Source organism: Mesoplodon densirostris, chromosome 16, assembly GCF_025265405.1.
Source record: "Mesoplodon densirostris isolate mMesDen1 chromosome 16, mMesDen1 primary haplotype, whole genome shotgun sequence".
Classification (NCBI taxonomy): Eukaryota; Metazoa; Chordata; class Mammalia; order Artiodactyla; family Ziphiidae; genus Mesoplodon; species Mesoplodon densirostris.
This window is the reverse complement of record NC_082676.1, coordinates 38,064,356-38,084,591: the sequence shown is the minus strand read 5'-3', so window position 1 is coordinate 38,084,591 and position 20,236 is coordinate 38,064,356. Positions and strand designations below refer to the sequence as shown.

General features: G+C 52.6%; 1 protein-coding gene across 1 annotated transcript; it reads right to left on the bottom strand.

Moving 5' to 3' along the window:
* Positions 1–4,751: 4,751 nt before the first annotated feature.
* On the bottom strand, positions 4,752–19,663 carry TMEM270 (transmembrane protein 270). Its single transcript, XM_060079202.1, is given in 10 exon segments — positions 4,752–5,048; positions 5,191–5,233; positions 5,235–5,608; positions 7,231–7,356; positions 12,986–13,315; positions 15,010–15,085; positions 17,888–18,041; positions 19,132–19,171; positions 19,435–19,442; positions 19,636–19,663. Coding segments are annotated over 10 exon segments (1,476 nt in total).
* Between the last annotated feature and the right edge of the window lie 573 nt (positions 19,664–20,236).

The window sequence follows — 20,236 nt, the reverse complement described above, 5'->3', positions numbered from 1 at the left end:
CCCAGGGTCATGCAAGTCAGGGACAGGCAGGACCCCAATGGGAACAAAGGGTCTGAAGTCCCTCAGACTACAGGCAGCTTGTTGGGGGCTGCAGCTTCCAGGGCTGGATGCCTACCTCTCCCCACTCCTACCCAGACACTCTCAGCCACAGACTCAGGTGACCTAGGACTTAGCTGGGGCAGCAGTGGGAGGGGATGCGGCCCTGTCCGTTGAGGCAGTGTCCCTGGGGTGCGGGGACACAGTGCAGCCCCAGGAGAATCTCAGAGGATGCAGCCTTGTTCTGGAGGCCCCGCCCCTCGGCCTCCTCCTCCAAACAGTGCTGCCCCCCTGGGGAGTGGAGGGACAGGAGCCCAGCTAGGCAAAAGACCCCAGACCACTGTCCCCCACGGCCCCCGACCCCAGGCACTCAGCCACCAAGGTGGAAAGAGGTGCTTCTGGGGACTTCCCTAGCAGTCCAGTGGATAAGCCTCCCTGCTTCCCCTGCAGGGGGCACGGGTTCGATCCCTGGTCTGGGAGCTAAGGATCCTGCATGCCATGTGGCAGCGGCCAAAAAAAAAAAAAAAAAGAGGTGTTTCTGCTCACTGAGCACCACTGTATGCAAGCCGTGTGCAAACTCCTTACCTGCCACGTAGGTTCCCCACATCTCCTGTGTGAGTGCGGTGTCCCCATCTCAGAGATGGGAGCTCCCAGAGGAGCCCGGGCTGGGCCAGGCAGGGCTGGAGGAGCACCAGGGACCAGCCCCTGGCCCGGGCTTGGGGCTCTGCGGGCTGGAGGATCAACACAGTGTCTGAGGAAAGCCTTCCTAAGGGAGCCCCGAGGGGGTACCGTCCCTGGGCCTGGCCCTCCTCTCCCCACATAGTGCATCTGTCCTTATGATGGGACAGCCTAGAGGAGCCCAGAGGCCCCTGTGGCAGCCCCTCCTCAATGTCCGGAGCCGCCCTCCACCACGCCTTCCAGCAGACCCTAGCAGTGCAGCTGAGAGGGCAGGGCTGGAGGCCAAGGGCAGGCCCTCAGAAAGCTCCTCATCCTCTTCAAGCTTCAGTCCCCACGTCTGCACAGTGGCCCCAGCTCTGGACTCTTGAACCAGGTGGTGGTTCAAGAGTGGGCATGGTGGTCACAGTGGGCAGAGGTTGGAGGTCAGGCCCACCTGACCACAGCAACTGCTGGGAATCCCAGCCTAGAGGAGGCCTCTGGGCCCGACCGAGGAGAGGGGTGGGCAGGCCCAGCTGCCCCGAGGCGAGATGCACTAATAGGTTATGTCAGGCGAGTGCTCTGGAGAGGGGGCCGCGCCTCTCAGCTCTGGCAGCCCCACCTGGGGCCCGCGCCCAAGAGCTGGGGCCTGGAGAGAGATGTTGGCTTGATTCTGCGTGCAGCGTGAGAGCCGAGGAGGGGGCTGCCGGGCCCTGAGTGGAGAAGCCTCATTTAGCCATGGTAGCCCAGAAGGCAAGGCACGGATGAGCCCCACCCCCTGTCGGACCCCTGTTGGGTGGTAAACACAGACACACCCTCCGTGGGCTGCAGGGTCTGTCCAAGCCTACTTGTGTAGCTCTGCTTGGTGGGGAACAGAGCCCTGGGATGACCCCCAAGCCTCAGGAGGGTCCTCTCACATCCCCTCACTTCCTCCTCTGCCCAGAGCCCCACCCCGGGACTCCAGGATCCCATCCCCTGACTTCTCATCCCATACTCTGGCTGTTCTGCCTGGGGTCTGCCCTGCACTCCCCCATCCTCCGAGATTCACCTTGACACCACTGGCCCTCCTGGGGTTCGGATGGGGTCAGGAGCTGGAGGACAGGGACAGACCTGAAATGAGCCCCGCTCCGAGGGCTGTGGGCTCAGGGGGTGACGAGGATCCCAAGGAAGTAGATGGGTGCTCAATGCAAAGGATGGGGGGTGGGGGTTCAATGAAAGGCCAGGGACTTAGGACTGGGGCTGAGGAGGAGGGCCCTCACAATCGTGGCTGGGCGTCCAGGGCCCTGTGTGTCTTGGCCGAGCGGGACCCCTGGGCCGCCAGGTATGTAACAATTCCAGCCATTTCCTGCCCTATTAATGAGAAAGGGGCTGATATAAATACACGCTCAGCATAAATAAATACAGGCCAGGCCTGGGACTGCATAGCAGACAGATTGCGTGGAGCTGCTGGCCAGCCCTGCAGCCAGTCCCCCCACCCTGCCTGCACCTCCCGCCCACCGTCCCCCACTTGTTTTCCTCTATCAGGCCAGGGCCCCTCCACACTCTCAGGCCTGAGACAGATGGACTGATCACCCGCCCTCTCGACCTCAGAACAAGGTCCCCGTGGCCCCTGGGAAGGCCGCATGCCCAGGAGAGGGAGCTGCGGTTCCCAGCGTCTCCCACACCAGGCCTGGCACAGTTCATGCACAGGCCCAGCACAGCCTAGTGAGGCCCAAGGCTATGGTTGTACCTGCTCCCAGGTGGGGAAACTGAGGCTCTCGTGGTTAAGGACTTGCCCAAGGTCACACAGACAGGAGGTGGTGGGTCCAGGATTCAAACCTGAGGCTGCTTGACCCCAAGAGGCCTCTGATCTTCCCACTGCCTGTGAGGAAAAGCCAAGGGCAAATTCACACCTTCCTCCCCTCTTCCCAAGCCCTGACCCCGTGATGCCAGGGCCCCTGGAAGGCCCGGGAGGACTTACGTTCAGGGCCTGGAAGTGTAAGCTTCATGCAGCCAGATCTCAACTCATGTAAGAGTCCAACGGAGCTGCACAGCCCGGCCCCTCCTGTCCAGCTGGCGACCAACTAACTCCCGGCGGGGGCGTCCAGGATACTGAGGTCCCCTGAACGCTGGCTGTCTCATCGGGGATCACCAGGTCACCGACATTGCACAGACATGGAAACTGAGGCCCAGAGGGGAGGCCTAACGATATGTATAGTGTGACTGGATCCCTATCAGTACGATCTATAGGTGCATTGTGTGCATGCACGCAGGTTTGCACCTATATTGTGACTGGAAAGATATTCCACACACAGTTGACTCTGTTTCTCAGAAGTTTAGAACCAGAGAAAAAGCAACAGTTTTACCTTAACACCTCTGTACTTCAGGTAATTAAAACAACAACAACAACTTTTTTTAGTAGAAGAAAAACATACCCCCCTCCCCTCACCCCCCATGACCCTCCACCCCCGTCCACTGCCAAGGGCTACACGAGCCTCGTCACTGGTCCCCAGCTCCATGCTGGATCTTGTCCTCTCTCCCCCGCTGGCACAGGTACTTGCCACCTCCCTCCATTCTTGGCCTTTGAGGTCCCTCTCCACCTGCTCCCTGCCTCCCAGCTCCCCCGCCCCCCACCCCACCCCCAAGCCACAGCCCTGTCAAACACCGTCTTGGTCCCTGGCAGCTCAAAGGCCATTCAGCTCCACAGGCCTGCTCTGGGGCCTCCTTCCCATCCCCCCAGTCCCCACCTGCAGCAGTGGGCCAATGTCACACACTTCTGCCCTCAGCTTTCCCCGCATGCTGTGTGTGGGTTCTGGAGTCCCAGTTGTGTTGATCCCTTCACCAGGACCTTGCAGGACCTTCCCCAGCAGGTGTTCTGCCTGGTCGGCCAGCTGGGAGCCCTTCAGAGTCTCCCCACAGGGGCAGGCCGGGCCTGCCCCCTTAGACTCAGAAGAAGGGCCTGGAAGTTCACCCCACACCCACCCTGGGCCATCTGCAGGTTTACTTGAGAGGCAGGGCAGGAATCCAGCCCTAGCTTCCCTGGGAACCAGAATGGAGAAGGAGAAAGCAGGGCAGAGCTCTCTAGAATGTTTTCCCACACTCACACCGCCGTCAGGCTTGGGAATGAGTAAGCGGTGATCACTAACTCCCAAGAAACCGTCCCTCCCCTCCCCTCACAGAATCACTCACCTAAGAGTGCCGTCAGGAGGATCTGACCCACTGCAGCCTGAGCTTGCATTGGCTACATCAGCACCCCTTCAGTGGCACCTGAGCAGCTAGGGCTGAGTGCTGAGATATCGGGTGTTTCCCCCTCCCTGGAGGAGATGGATCTGCGGATGGATTTGTGGGTGAGTGGGTGGATGGATGGGTAGGTGTGTGGGTGGGTGTATGGATGGATAGATGGATGGATGGATGGATGGATGGATGGATGGATGGATGGATGGATGGATGGATGGATGGGTGGATGGGTGGATGGATGGATGGATGGATGGATGGATGGATGGATGGATGGATAGGTGGGAAAATGAGTGGCCAAGTGTGTGAGTGGATGCATGGGCTAGTTGCAGACTGGCCCAGGAGTAACTTCTCCTCAAAGGAATTTTCTAAATCTCTGAAATGTGAGGGCCTGGCACCCCCCAGAGGCCAGAGTCTCTAACTACCCATCATCCCTAAAGCCTTGGGCACCAAGTCTTGAGAAGCAGGGACATGGACCTTGATAAAGTTAGGGGTTCTAGGAAATAAACACACCTAGGGTCCAGGGCTGGCTCTTCCCCTGACTTACTCTGGGACCTTGGGAAGGTTCAACCTTCTGAGGCTCAGTTTTCTCATCTGGATGCCTGTGCTGGTAAGTGGTTTAAACAAAATTATGTGTGGAAAGTGTCTGCAAGGGTTACCTGGCACATATCAGGTGCTCACAGGAGGTAATTTCCTTCCCAGAGGCGGCCCTAGGACACGCATGCACCCACACACACGCCCGAGTGCACACGCACACACATACACACACACACCCAGCCCAGTACGGAAGAGGGACAGAGAGTGAGATCCTAGGCCAGATCAGACAGGAGAGGCAGATGGGGACACATTTATTCTACAGGAGCTCCAGGCTCTGGCAGAACTGGCCCAGCCTCGGGGGCTGGGGGCTCAGGGAGCGGGGACTCACACAAGAGCCCCGAGGCCTTCTGGGGCTCAGCCTCCTGGGCCTGGTCCAGCTGGGCTGTGTGCTCAAAGGCAGCCTGCAGCAGGTGGGAGGCGAGGCAGGTGGTCCAGGTGACAAGGTAGGCCAGGTGCCGGGAGGTGACTGCTGCCATGCTCTCCACACTGCAGTGCAGACGCTTCAGCGGCGCCGGTGTCCCCAGCACCACGCGGTTCTCCAGCAGAGCCTGGAGGGGACAGGTGGATGGGCAGGTGATGGCCAGGAGCTCACACGCTGTACTACCTGCTGCCAGCCTCCACACCCCACCAGCCCAGGCCCAGTGCCCCAGGCCTGCCCTCCCCAGCCTGCCCCACACCCACCCCACCCACCTTCCTGGGCAGCCGGCCCAGGCTGCAACAGTGGGCTTTCTGGCAGTCTCCAGGTCAGCAGTAGTAGCAGCCCGGCAGCCAGCATCAGGCTGTGCAGATATGACAAGAGCAGGTCTGTCCAGGTGGCCGCAGAGAGGCCCAGCTGCTCCCAGGCACCCAGCCGCTTTGGGGCCAGGCCCGAGGCCCGGGCACAGCCCAGCACGCCTGTCCACACCAGCCTGGGCGCCTGACACACCAGCCACACAGGGACTTCTATCAGTGTCAGCCCAGCCTGTAGAACCCGGCCCACGGGGCAGGCTGAGATCTTGGGGTGTGGGTGGGACTCCTGGGCCTCCTGGGTCAGCCCTGACAGCCAGTGGTTAAAGAGGGTGGTCTTGAGGGGCAGGAAATTGCAGAGGTGGGCCCGGTTCTGGGCCAGCTGCAGGAGGAGGAGACGACCACCACCCGTTGCCACTCACCTGGGGCAGGAGCCCTCCCTGTCCCAAGTTTTATTGTGGGGGTGGGGATGCCAGGCCGCCCTGGGCCAGGCCCTCCCCCCTCAATTCCCCCCCCAAAGAATGATCTTTATCCGTCACTTGGAAGGGCTCCATTCTCAGGAGGGGGCTTTAGAGGTGTTTCATATCATATTTGATTTTCTTTCCTTTGGGTTGTTTTTGTTTGTTTGTTTGTTTTGTGTTTTGCATTTTGGTTTTGTAGCACTAGACGGCTTGCAGGATCTTAGTTCCCTGACCAGGGATGGAACCCAGGCTGATGGCAGTGAAAGCGTAGTTCCCTGACCAGGGATGGAACCCAGGCTGATGGCAGTGAAAGCGCTGAGTCCTAACAACTGGACCACAGAGGGATTCCCTTTCCTTTGGGTTTAAATGGTTATTTACAAACCTCCAGACTGAAGGAGGTTGACTTATTACTGTCATCATCATCATCATCATCATTATATAAGGAATGACGATCGCCCTCAGCCCTCTAATCCTGCAGGATTTGAACCCAGAGCATTTCCTTCTCCCAAGCACCTGGGATTCCTTCTTATCAGTTGCCTCTTGGTGTCATGACAGAGGCAGTGCCATTAGGGGTAGACAGGTGTGAGGCACAGCGACAGTGACAGAATGAATGACTGACCTACTGTGAGGGGTGGGGGGGGGAACCCAAGAAGATGTCCAGATTCCTGTCCTGGGTGACAAAGTGGATGTGATGCCTCCCATCCACTGGGAGAAAGAGTGGGCCTGGATGGGGAAAGAGGCTGGAAATGAGACTCACTTGAGTCCTGGAGCTGAACAGCCCCTCATCAGAGCCCTAAAGCCTCTAGCCCCGAAGCATCGCCAACCCACCAATCCGGACCCCACATGCTCCGGTCCAGAGGACCATCTGGAGCCCTAGGGGACAGTGTGGAAGGCAGCCCCCCGGGGTTGGCTGTGTGCCCCACGGTGGGCGGGATCAGCAGAGCCAAGGGGGTGGAGCAATGCTGAAAAAGGAAGGAGGTCCAGGGGTCCAGCTAGGAGAGGAATTAAGATGGAAACAGGAAACAGGAGCTGCACCTCCACCCCTCAGCTCGCGAGGTATAAACCAGGAAGGAGAGAAACCTGTTATATCCCACATGATCCTATAAGATAGGCTACAGGAGACGAAAGAGAGGCTCAGAGAGGTGGAGCAATTTGCCCTAAGTCACACAGCTAAAGAGTAGAGTAGCTGAGATTCCAATCCAACCATGTGTGTCTTTCTACTGCCCCGTGTAATCGCCCCTTTCTCTGCCACAGGAGCAGACTCAGGGGACCTTTTTCTGATAACTCAGCCCACTGAGGAGTTGTGATTTGGAGACATGACCCCAATGGTAAGCATTTGCAAGTTTGAAAAAGACAGATGGGAAGGGCAAACTTAACCCACAGGAGTGACCCTCTGTAGAGAAAATTCCAGCACTGTGGCTTGCAGGTGGGGCTTCTGAGAACTGTCGGATTACTCCGGGAGGGAGGCAGCCACCTTGTTTCACCTGCGGAGTCCAGCAGCTCTGAGGTGGCCCTCGCCCCCTGCCCCCCAAACCCCACTCACCAGTGTGGAGAGCTTCACCACCACCAGCAGAGTCCCCAAGAGGCTGGATCTGACCGGAGGGACAGCCCCATGTCTGTCCCTCCTACCCCTCCTCCGGGTGGGAGAGGCAGGGTGACCTCTCAGATACTGCAGGGTGGGGGTCAAGTTACCATGGGGACCCAGCTGCTGCAAAAGGCTGTCCTTTACTTGCCTCCCGTCCCATTGCTGAACGGAAACTGGGATATTTGTCTTCCACATCCTGTCGACTTCCTAACTGGAGACTGCTCCCGTGGACATCAACTCCACGAACCTCCCGTCCACCCAGCACGGGCGGCCAAGGCAGCGTGAGAGCGCTGTGCCTTCCCACGTCCTTCCAAATCCCGAAGGAGCAAAGGCCTGGGATATAGAAATCTTCACCCCCAGGGCCTCAGGTGACAAAATGTTTGGAGGCAGATGGAAGCCTCAGCCACCCAAATCTGAAATCTCCTACCTAACCCTTCCCCCCATCCATCCTTCTTGCATTTTGCTAAAGGTTGGTCCCCAGTCACAGAAGCAGAGAAGTGCAGCTGTGACCTTTATTCTACGATGTTAGTGATGTGTCAGTGGGTTCTGAGATTCAGTTAGAGGAGGGCAGGAGAGAGAAAATGTGCCCACAAAAGGCCTCAGAGGATCCTGGAGAGAGGCATTCTCAGAGGGAAAGGGGGCACTTGGCTGAGTGAAACCCCTCAGGGCCACAGGCTGCCTGGAGCATCTCAGAGAGGTTTCTGGAGCCATGAATCAGAGTCAAAGGCTTAGAAATCTGGGAGAATCCAGAAACTTGATCACAGCGTTTCCTGCATTGTTTTCCTGTCTGGGTCCCAGCAGATGCCCCAAGATGCTGCAAGATGAGGCTCTCACACCTTTTAGAAAATTTTTAAAGACGCCCTCTGGTGGCAGGGTCCTGTGAGTGCAGGGCACCGTGAGCGAAGGGCCCCTCTGCCCTGGCACACAGCGCGATTTCAGTCTCACTACCCTCCTCGGCCAGGACCCTTGTGCAGGATACGACCCGCCCAGTTGTACATGGCAACCTGCCATAATAAGTCCCTGGAAGGTCAAAGACAACCTTTGCCCAGGGCAAATCCTGTTCACCCATTTGTTTCCTCCCCACGGGGCAACAGCAGGGGTCCAGAGGGTAGAGCGTGCAAAGTCCCTCCACTCTGTCCTCTGCCCTTGCCCCTCCCCTACCCACCCTCTATGTCTCCAACACTATGTCCCTGAGGGGTCGCTGAGGCTTCAGAAAGGCCACCTTGAAATAAGTTTTGAAGGATGAGTAGGAGTTTTCCAGAGAAGAAAGTATGAAGGATGGTCTGGGCAGAGGGAACAGCATGATTCCAACAATTCAGTATTACTAGAGCATAAAGTAGGAGGTGGGGAGGAACACGAGGTAGATGGTGAGGTCAGCAAGGACCACATGGGTCATAGAATATTCCATCAAATGATAGGAGCCGGGCCTCCCTGGTGGCGCAGTGGTTGAGAGTCCGCCTGCCGATGCAGGGGATACGGGTTCGTGCCCCGATCTGGGAGGATCCCATATGCCGCGGAGCGGCTGGGCCCGTGAGCCATGGCCGCTGGGCCTGCGCATCCGGAGCCTGTGCTCCGCAACGGGAGAGGCCACAACAGTGAGAGGCCCGCATACCGCAAAAAGAAAAAAAAAAAAAAAAAAAGAATGATAGGAGCCATCGAAGAGCCAAGGCAGCAAGGCACTGGACATCAGCGGGGACTTTACAACAGTCCCTCCAGCTGCATGAGGAGGCTAGACTAGGGCAGAGAAGGGCTCTTGGGGGGAAAGGGGGAGATCTGATAGGAACCCACAACAATAAGCCCTCCAGGCACGAGATGATGGCAGCCAGGACGGGGGCTGAAGTGGACAGATGCCAGAAACGTGTGGAAGGTGGAACTGACAGAGTTAGAAGCTGTCAAGAATGGTGAGAGGTCCAAGATGGTACCCTAGCTACAAGCTACCAGTCGGCCTGCTGGGGTTTCTTGGATGCTGGTAGAAGGCACAAGACTCATGGGTCAGAGAGGATGGACAATGTATTACAGCACTAGCAGTAAACTGGAGTATAAGTATTTTGCTTTGGCTCTTTGAGTCCCAAATCCAAATGACATGAAAAGGGGCAGATGGTACCTGTACACTGAATGGGTGAATTACAGAAGAGAAACCCTGAGCTTAGGGAACCCCAATCTTTTCTGATGGGCAATAAGCAAGCCTGCCCTTTGCTCCTGAGAGAGACATTATCTTTATCATGTTGGACCACGCCTGTGCTTTGAGAAGAAGTTACATATTCCAAGGCATGCTGGAAAAGATCACCCAGAACAAAAAGCAACCATCTCCCCTGCAGAAACACAGGAGACCTGGGGGGAATTGTTTCCCAATAGAAGTTTGAGGAAAGAAAGGTAAAGCAAGGCAGGGGTCAGGGGTTCCTCCTCAGAAGGCTTGGGCAAAGGGTAGATGGAGGTACTGCCCACTAAGGTGGGGGTTGGAGGAGGAGCAGGTTTTGGGAAGAGCCCGATTGCTGGGAGTCAGATGATGGGGGCTGAAACTAGCATTTGCAATTTGTTTTCCATCCTGTCTCTCCTCCCCTCTTTGGCTTGCCCCCCACCATGACCCCTGTTAAAAAGAAACAACAGGCTCCAAATGGAGTCACTTGTGCTAAGTCCCTCCAGGACTTAATATTTAACCTAATTGCAATTTCAGCCCCCAGGAGTGGAATTTTAAGCCAATCCATCTGGAATTTCCTGGTCAGCACTAATGAGGTAATCTGCCTAAGACCCCCTGCCTTCCTCTATGGGAAGGTGACCTGGCTCGAAATAATCCACCTTCTTAATTTCCTTGTCCTGCCCTCCTTCTGCCTATAAAAGCCTTCCATTTTGTACAGCTCCTCAGAGCACTTTTCTACTTGCTAGATGGGATGCTGACTGTTCATGAATTATTGAATAAAGCCAATTAGATCTTCAGATGTACTCAGTTGAATTTTGGCTTTTAACAGATTTGGTGGCAGTAGTGGGATCCAAAGTGAACTTCTGATGGCTTTTGGGGACAATGAGAAAGACAAGTGTGGTACCCGCACACCCCTTTGTTAGTTCATTGTCTTTCTCACCATTTCTGAAGCCAGGGGAAGTTCCTCATGGCTGCGAGCTCTGCTCTCTTTGCGTCAAGCTCCTGGTCTAATTGGCTTTCCAGGTAGCTCCCCATTTGTTTGGAAACCCCAGCCCTTGATTCTGTCCCCAGATTCCATGTTGGGAACTGCTGGTGGTTTAGTCTGCAGTTTCCCATTTGTTTGGAATCTTTCCCCACATTCCACATTGGGAACTGCCATGGCTACAGTAGTTCCCCATTTGTTTGGATTCAGGCTGCCCTCTTCATTTGCTGAGGTCTGCTGGTTCAATGCTTTCCCCCAGTCCAAAGTTCCCCAGGAATTGGTGGTTACCAGCTGGAGTTGGATTGGGTCCAACTTGAGCTGGACTGGGTCCAGTAAAGACTATTGCTAACAGGAATGTCAGAAGCCAAAAAGTTGCAAAAATTGGTGGGTGCTGTGCAAACACTGGAGACATCGAAATCAAATTGGCTAGGAAGAAAAGTAGCTAAGATCAAAGTAGACTGTTTCCACTCAGGACACTGGATCAAGATTTTATACTTTAACTAAACATGAAACTCTCTCTTCTTCCTCTCCTTTACCCTGGCATTGGCCTGGAAAGATAATGTCATCACCCATATCTCCCAGGCCATTGCTAGGGGGTGTAAGCTCTGGAATTTAGAACAATTTTTTATTTCAGGCTAGAAGATTCTAACCCCATATGCACTAAAAACCTGAATGACCCCTGGCTTAGGAGTAAATCCAATGGGAGTATGATCAGAAACCCTCTCCTTAACTCTTAAAACATTGCCGATTCCGTTGCTAAGACACTAGCTACCCAGCAAAGATCCTTAGACTCTCTGGCCAAAGTTGTTCTTTATAACAGGATTATCTTTTAGCTGAGCTGTTCTGTGGCCAACACCACCTGCTGTACCTAGAATGAATGCTTCTGGGGAAGCTGAAACTCAATTACATAAGATCACTGAGCAAACGATTTGGCTTAAAAAGGTGACTCCTTCAATGGGGTCTTTCTTTGATTAATTTGATTTTGACTGGTTTGGGTCTTGGAGACCCATGGCTCCCAAGTGCACTCTTAACATTGGGAATTATCCCGCTTATAGTTATAATAATATCTCTGGTGCATTTCATTCTCTCTAAAGCTTTAAAGGAATATTTACAGCTGCTAATCACCAAACAAATCTCCCTAAGACTGGACCTCAAAAAAGGAACAAAGAGAATGATTGACTAAAAAATTGTGAGTCTGAAGTCTGTGCAACCTGTGAATACTACACAGATTCAGCAACAAAGCAGCATCACCAAAAACTGAGAACCATAGAGCAGTAGGTGAGTGGTACTAACACTTAAAATTTTGATCACATCTCTCAGTTATGTTGAGAGTTTGATCAAAGGGGGAGAGTTGTTAGAAAGAAACAACAGGCCCAAAATGGAGTCACTTGTGCTAAGCCCCACCAAGACTTAATACCTAACCTAACTGCAGTTTCAGCCTCTCCCAGGATTGGTGTTTTAAACCAATTAGTCTGGAATTACCTGGTCAACACCAGTGAGGTAATCTGCCTAAGACCCCCTGCCTACCCCTAAGGGAAGATGACCCTGCCTAAATTAATCCACTGTCTTTACTTTCTTGCCCCGCCCTCCTTCTGCCTGTAAAAGCCTTCCATTTTGTACAGCTCCTCAGAGCACCTTTCTACTTGCTAGGTGGGATGCTGCCCTACTCATGAATTTTTGAATAAAGCCAATTAGATATTCAATTTACTTAGTTGACTTTTGGTTTTTTAACACTTGGCATCACCATACCCAGAATTCCACTGTCACTGAGGCTGAGCTGATCATCCTTTACATCATCTTGACCAAACTCCCTGGACCATGTGGTCCAGGCAGGAGCTGGAGACCTCATTCTGCCCCACTGCCCCCAGGGCTGCCCCTCAAGGTACCTACCTCTCAAGCTCCTTTAGGATGCCAGGCCCGGGCCTCAGTCTCAGCTCCAATCAACTGTCCCCCACCCTCACCAGGGCCCTTATCTTGGTCCCCAAGCTAGATTATAGCAAGGCTTCTCTGCGGCTCTCAGACCACAGGAGGGAGGAACACAGAGGGCTGGAAATCTAGTAACAGAGGTCAGAGATTGCTCCTGGAGTGTAAAACCAACACAGGACCTCCTCGTAACCTAGCTCAGGGAAGGGCAGTCCCAGCCATGCCGTCCCACAGGCCAGAAACCCCAGAGTCAGAGTCACCCCATCACCTTCCCTCCAGACCTTCATGTCAAGCCACCTCTGAAGGCCGGGACCATAAATCTTGTTCACTACTGTGCCCTGTGCCTAGAACAGCGCCGGGTGCATAGCAGGAACTCCATAAATATTTGTTGAATTAATAAATGAATGAAGGAGTAATGGCCTCGGAGATCCCCACCTGCCAGGCTGGAATGAAAGCAGCAGGAGCTGCTGCAGAAGGAGCCCCCCCACCCCACCCCCGGCTTGGATCCTTCAGTAGGGAGCCCTCCACTCCTTTCTCTTTCCTACTCAACACTTAGGTTCCAGGCCATCCATGAACTATTGTGCTATGTGGTATCGGGCAATACCTCCACTCCCTAATGGGATGGACCTGGTGGCATAACCGAATTATCAGTGGCCGCTGCCTTGCCTAACGCCAGGGGGCGCCATTCCCCAGTCCCTGCCCATCTCCGCGGAGATTTTCCTCCCCGGCCCAGGACAGAGGCCGAGACAGGCAGGAAGCCCGCCTTCGACTTCCTCGCAGTCCCAGGGGCTCTCAGATGCGCTCCCTGAAGGTGCAGGACGGCGGCGCGACCGCACGGGGGCAGCAAACACCAGGGGCGCGGGGGCCCGCCGAACCCGAGCGCGCTGCGCAAATTGATGCAAAGTTTTCCGTCGCTGATTTTGTCCCTTCTCAGCCTGCGACAACAACCTTGAGTCATTCCGAGGAGCTCGCCCGGTGCAGGTCCCGTCCTGCCTGGGTTGCTGGAGGCGAAACGACCGAGAAATGTTCAGGACATTCTCCTTTCTTTCTCGTTCCAATATTAAAACTTCACTTTATTTCAAATCTTCATTTTTCCCCCCAGAAGTACGCAAAAATGATAAAATATGCCTTCAAACTTATTGGAATTTGTATTTTTTTTTCTTTCTAAAGATGGCTTGATTGAAACCACTTAAATGCAAAAAAAAAAAAAAAAAAAAAAGATCATTAGGGCTTCCCTGGTGGCGCAGTGGTTGAGAGTCCGCCTGCCGATGCTGAGGACACGGGTTCGTGCCCCGGTCGGGGAAGATCCCACATGCCGCGGAGCGGCTGGGCCCGTGAGCCATGGCCGCTGAGCCTGCGCGTCCGGAGCCTGTGCTCCGCAACGGGAGAGGCCACAACAGTGAGAAGCCCGCGTACCGCAAAAAAAAGAATTTTTTTACACAAAAATGAATGAAAATGCTTTAAAAAGTGTTCTTTAAAAGGATACAAAGTTGCCAAACCATCCCATTGTTCAAAAACATTCACCCCCCCCAAAAAAAAAAAAGTTTGGATAAATGGGAAAAAACACGTCAACACCTGCGCAAAGTCACACCTGCGTGGTACAAAAATCAACATGTGAAAAACAACCATGGCAAATAATTTTCACCAATTCATTTACTGATCAGTTTGTTCAGAACCAATGTGTTTCATGTGTTTGTTTTCTGCCAGCTCACTTAGACCTCCCTCTGGGATCTTCCACACACCCACACCCACGCCCATCCTCAACTACTCTCCCTGCTTGTTCCTTGTGTCCTAAAGAAAATGTTCCTCCACCTATCAAAGGACATTTAGGGTGTTTCCATATCTTGTCTACTGTGAATAATGCTGCAGTGAACATGGGAGTGCCAATATCTCTTCAAATACTGATTTCAATTCCTTTGAATATATACCCAGAAGTGGGCTTGCTGGATCCTAAGGTAGTTCTATTTGTAATTTTTTGAGGAACTTCCACCCTGTTTTCCATAATAGCTGTACTAATCTACATTCCCACACGTGAGATGTAACAACATGGATGGAGCTGGAGGACATTAGGCTCAGTGGAATAATCAAAACACAGAAAGAGAAATACCGCATGACCTCAGTTATATGTGGAATCTAAAAAACAGATGAACTCTTAGAAACAGAAAGTAGTATGGTGGTGGTCAGAGGCTCAGGAAGTTGGGTGATATTGATCAAAGGGTACAAAGTTTCAGTTATACAGGATGAATAAGGTATAAAGATCTAATATACAGCATGGTGATGACAGCTGACAGTGCTGCACTGTATACTTGAAATATGCTAAGAGGATAGTTTTTATTAAATCTTCTCAACACACACACGGTAACTATGTAGAGGTGACAGAAATGTTGTTTAACTGGTTTGTGGTGATCATTTCACAATGTATATGTGTATCAAAACATCAAGTTGTACACATTAAATGTATACAACTTGGGGAGTTCCCTGGTGGTCTAGTGGTTAGGATTTGGCGCTTTCATTGCCGTGGCTGGGGTTCAATCCCTGCTCGGGGAACTGAGATCCCCCAAGCCGCAAGTTACAGCCCAAAAAAATGTATACAATTTTTATTAAAAGAAAAAAAATGTTCCTCAGTGCCCCTTCACTTGACCATTTAAATGATATTGTTGAAAGAAGTCATGCAGTCACCAGCCACTGGCCATACAGCTTCAGCCCCTGCCTCCCCACTTCCATGGCCACTGCCCTGGCCCAAGCCACTGGTAAACTCCTTGTTGCTGAATCTGGTGTAGAGACAGTAGGAGCAAAGCCAAAAGGTAGTGACAGCCTGGAAGAAATGTATGCAACCCATGAAACAGTCCAAGGACCAGTAGCCAGAATACACGGAATATCTAAGGAACACCTACATATCAATAAGATAAAATCAAATGACTCAGTAGAACACATAGGTAAAGGCACTTCACAGAAGAGAAAAACCAAAGAGCCAATGAACGTAGGAAAAGATGTTCAACTTCATTAGTAAGCGAAGGAAATGCAAATTAAAACCACAATTAGATACTATCTCATAGTCATTTGAAAAAAAAAAAAAAGTCTGATGTTTCACCGTGCGTGGATGTGTTCATGGGCGACCAGAGCATCAGACACTGCTCATCCCCTGACCCAGCACTTCTTACCGTGGGTGGCTCTCAGACTTGGTTTTCAGACTTTGAGAGCCACCCACAGTAAGGAGTGTGCTGTACAAAGCTGCCCACTACTCAGACATGTGAAACTGAAACACGAAGTTAACAAAACAGTAATTACCCTTATTACGTGCAATGTGCGCATTTATTTTCTATCTATTTTATTTCACAACTGATTGAATTGTTTTCACTACCTCCTAATGGGTTGCAAACCCCAGTCTGAAAAGCACTCCTTCCAGAAGCATCCACCTGTGAATGAAAAAACATGTGCAAGACTACGTGTGGTAGCATTTTTCCATCAATTGGGAAATAAATAAACCGGGTGTATCTGTCTCAGGGATGACTAAGCAGTGGTTAAAATGAATGCAATCTGTGTGCATCAATGTGGATAGATCTCAAGAACACGGTGTTACATGAAAAGGGAAAGTTACAGAGTAATAGCTGTGAAGTGATAGCAATTGTATAATTTTTTCAAGCCCATTAAGCAATATTATATGTTGTTCTGAACACATATACAGTGAAAATCTTTTTTAAGATACAAGACCTAGAAGGTCCCTGCCCATTTGTGATGGTAGCTGGTTCCCTGGAGCAGCAGATGGAGGAGGGAGAAAGTCAGAGAGAACGTCAGCTTCATCTGTCATGCTTTTTCCTTTTTTCTACTTTTGAAGATTCAGAAGCCATAATGGCAAAATGTTAACATTTGTTCATTCTAAATGGTGGATACCTCAAGGTTGAGAACAAGCCAGTCAAGCAAAGATCTGAAAGAAGTGATCCAGGCCATTAAAAAACAGCAGTGCAAAGGCCCTGAGGTCACCGTGGCATGTTCCAGGATCAGCAGAGGCCAGGATGCCAGAGTGAGGAGGAGAGAGGTTAAGGATGAGGTTGGTAAGGAACTGGATTTTAGGTTTTAAGCAGGAGGGTAAACTCACCAAACTTATACTGTAAAGACATCATTCTGGTTGGGCATGTTTTATTAACAACTAAAATTGAGTGATAAACAAACACTAAGGTTATTGTACTAATCTCTTTTTTTGTGTGTGTTTGAAATTTCCCATAAGAAGTTTAAAAAATAATAATATGATCCCTGGCTGCTGTGAGGGAAACGGACTGGGTGTGGGGACAATGGGGGAGGCAGGGAGGCCAGTTTGGGGGCCACCACAGGGGTCTGGGTGAAAGGGGAAGGTGAGTGGAACCAGAATGGCAGGGGTGGAGTGGAGCAGCCACAGGATTTGCCCATGGACAGAACGAAGGATGGGAGAAAATTAGTTTGGGCTGAGCCTCTGGACGCCTAGTGGTTCAGAGGACTGCGGAGAGGGCAAGGGGTTTGGGAGTGGGCTCCGAGGGGAGATGTCAGGCGAACAAGTCCAGAGTTCAGGGAAGAATCAGGGCTATTCACCCATTTGGGAATCGTTGGCATATAAATAGCATTTAAAACCATGGGACTGGATGAGATCACCTAGGAAGTAGGTGTTGATGGAGAAGAAGGAGGACCCAGGACTGAGCCCGGGGGCCCGCCTTTGGGTACAGGTGGAGGAGAGGAAAGGAGAAGGCGGCGGCAAAGGAGATCAGAATAAGCAGCTCCTGGGGCAGGAGGAAGCTCAACAGAAGGGGAGTTGCTCTCTCCTCATCCCCCAAAACGCCACAGCATTAACCCCAGGGCAGCCCCTGACACTGCTCAGGACTCCAGCTCTTGCCTAAATAATTGCAACAGGCTCTGCCCTTGCAATCCACAGGGTCCACTCTCACCATCTTTGTAAAATGCAGATCTGACGCTGTAACTCCCCGTAGCTCATTCAGGGTAAAAAACCAAGTCCACAGACTGGTGACCGCACTCCCTGTGGCCCGGGTCCTGCCCAAGGCAGCAGCTACACCTGCAGACGCTCCCACCCCTCTGCACAAGTCTGCACACACCCGAGGAGCAGGCACTGCAGCTTGTACCAACAGCCATTCGCCTCTCCCTCCTTCCTGGAGACCATGCTCACCTCCTACACCTGAGCCTGGAAGTACCAGACCTCGCTTTCCCAGCCTCTGGGGCTTCCGATGAAAATATCCTCCATCCCCAAAGGAAAAGAGAGAGACCAGGAGACAAAGCCAACCCTAGCGTGCCTTGGGGCTTTGTCTGTGAGGACACATGATTGCCTGAGCTGTTGTCACCATCTTCTGACCAGAAGGGGCCAACAGAGCAAACGTACAGCATGGCAAACCAGAGAATAGAGTTTGGGTCCTTAGTGAAATCAGTAGGCTCAGCCTTGGCTCTGGTGACCACCGGACTTCCTGTAAGAGGAAATAGCAAACCCCTACTGTTAACACTGCCTCGGGTGGGTTTGGGTTTCTGACACTTGCATTCAGAAACATCCCAACTGACCCCCATATACTCACACATGCACACACCCCACCCTCGCACACCTGATGCCCTGAAAGTCGTGCCTCCCGCCAGAACTCATGCCCGTTGGCGTTGCCAGGTCTTGCCCCGTCATGCCCTCGCCGTTGTCCACTCCTTCTGGCCACAGGATGACTCTGGCCTCTCCTCCACCACCGGCAACCCTTGGCCTTTGTACATCTGAGATCCGACAATAGCTTTGAAACATGAACAGCTGCTATGACTGAAGCAGGAGATAGACGGGCCCCAGGCTGAGCAGCTAGAGTTTGTCTGCTGTGGGCAGATCCTCCAAAACAGCAGGAGCAGAGGAGAGCTGGGACAGATAAAAGACAGAGACCACAGACTTCTCATTCTCGAGGTCAAGGTGACCTTCCGGATTACACATGCACAGAAAGGCTCCTCAGAGGTCAAAAAGGAGGGGGCGTCACCTCATAATAAGTGATGTCAACCTACCCATAAGCCTCTCCGCTGGAATCCATCTTGGCTAAAAGATGTGTGTGCACACAGGGGAGGACCCTGAGATATACCAAATATGGACTCAGAACCAAGCAAAGCAAGATGATTGGCCAAAAGAAACCCAGAAAAAATGCCCCGTAAGAGTGATTCAAACTGCCACGAGTCTCACTCGCTCTCTGAGCCCACCCATGTGTCTATCCACATGTACCCTATTTCCTCCTAATAAACACTTTACTTGTTTCACTACTTTCCACCTCTATGTGGAAATTCATCTCTACGCAGCTGACGGGCCAGAGCCTTGTCACTGGCCCCTGGTCCCTGGTGGCCTAGTGGCTTGGATTCAGCTTTCTCACTGCCATGGCCAGATCTCAATCTCTGGCCAGGAACCGAAACCCTGCTTCAAGCCGCTGCAGGCCGAGGCCACCCGAGATCATAGCGACCCCTTCCTCACTCCAAAACTATTTTCTGTTACCTGATCCTTTCCCCCATTTTGACAGCTGCGGGACCCAGTGTTATCCACTGCCCGGGGGGAAGATGGTGTTTGGCAAAAGTTATAGAAACTTGAGAAGACTGACTTAGAGGAGACAGAAATGTGATAGGTCAGAGAAAGGCCTCTCACCCCGAGGCTGGGACAGATTCCTGGGCTCCGGAGGGGAAGGAATGTAGTGGGTTGTGGAGAGAGAAGTCTGTGGGGCTTGGGGTCCACGGCTGGGGGGAGCAAAGCGGTGTCCAGAGGCCACCAGCACCCTTACCAGTGTCTTACATGGCAAGTCTCATCCTCCAGCAGGAGCCTTAGCTACAGGTGCCCACACACCTTGCACGCCCTGGTTGGTGAGCAGGACACCACTGAGGGCCTACAAGGACAGATCGGATAGGCAGGGCCCCCGGGACCCTCTCCCCAACCAGGGCCTCTCCTGGGACAACCCAAGCCACCCTCAGATGGTCCAACAGGACTGCCTTTACTGGGGCATCCACCTTACTTGAAGGGTCACTCCCCACAGTGACATTCCTCAACATCATAGCACCCATCCACCCCCACCCCAGACAAAGCAGTGGTCCTGGATGTGGAGGGTGTGGGTGACCAGAGCCTGGACAGGAGAAGACACCCCAGCCTTACCTCCTCCACTAGAACAGGGTGGAGTGGGGGCTACTTCTGATTCATCTCTATGACTGCCTCCAGTGCCCTGTGCAGGACCTGGCAAACAGAAGGTGCACAATAAATATTTATTGACCTAAATGGAACATGAGGCTGCAGAGATAGGGCCCAGACATCAGCTGGTTGAGCTAGCTCCCATCTCCAGCCCCACTTCCCACTCACCTTCCAGCGATGATTCAGGGGTGGCCATGTGACCCAGTCTGGCCAATAAGATGATGCAGAAGTCATGGGGAGGGGCTTCCAATAAAGCTTTTGTTTATTGGAATAAACAGAGTAAGCTCAGCTGGTCTAGCTTTTTGCCCTTTCTCCTTTGTCCTACTGGGAGGTGTAGCAGCTGTGACAAGGTGACAGACATGAGGACAAAGGTCTCCATGCAAAAGGTGGCAGAAGAGGAAAGAGGATAAGAGCCTGGGTCCCTGATGGCATAACTGAGCCCCAGACCATGCTGCCCAGTCTCAGCTTCCTGTCTGAGACCTGTAAATCCCTCTCTGTTTAAGCCACAGCTATACAGGTGTTCTGTTATTTGCAGCTGAACACAACGGGTTCACAGCATGTTCTTGGTACAGCTTTAGACTAAGACAGACTGGGGTTTGGATCTTGGCTGGTGTCAGGGTTTTATCGAACCAAACTTGGGTTTGCTCGCCCACGTGAAGCAAAACCAATTTACTGACAAGGAGTTGTGGTCAAGGAAAGTACAGCGTGTATTGCAGAGCCCAGCAAGGAGAATGTGTGGCTTGTGCTCAAAACACCTGAACCTCCCGAC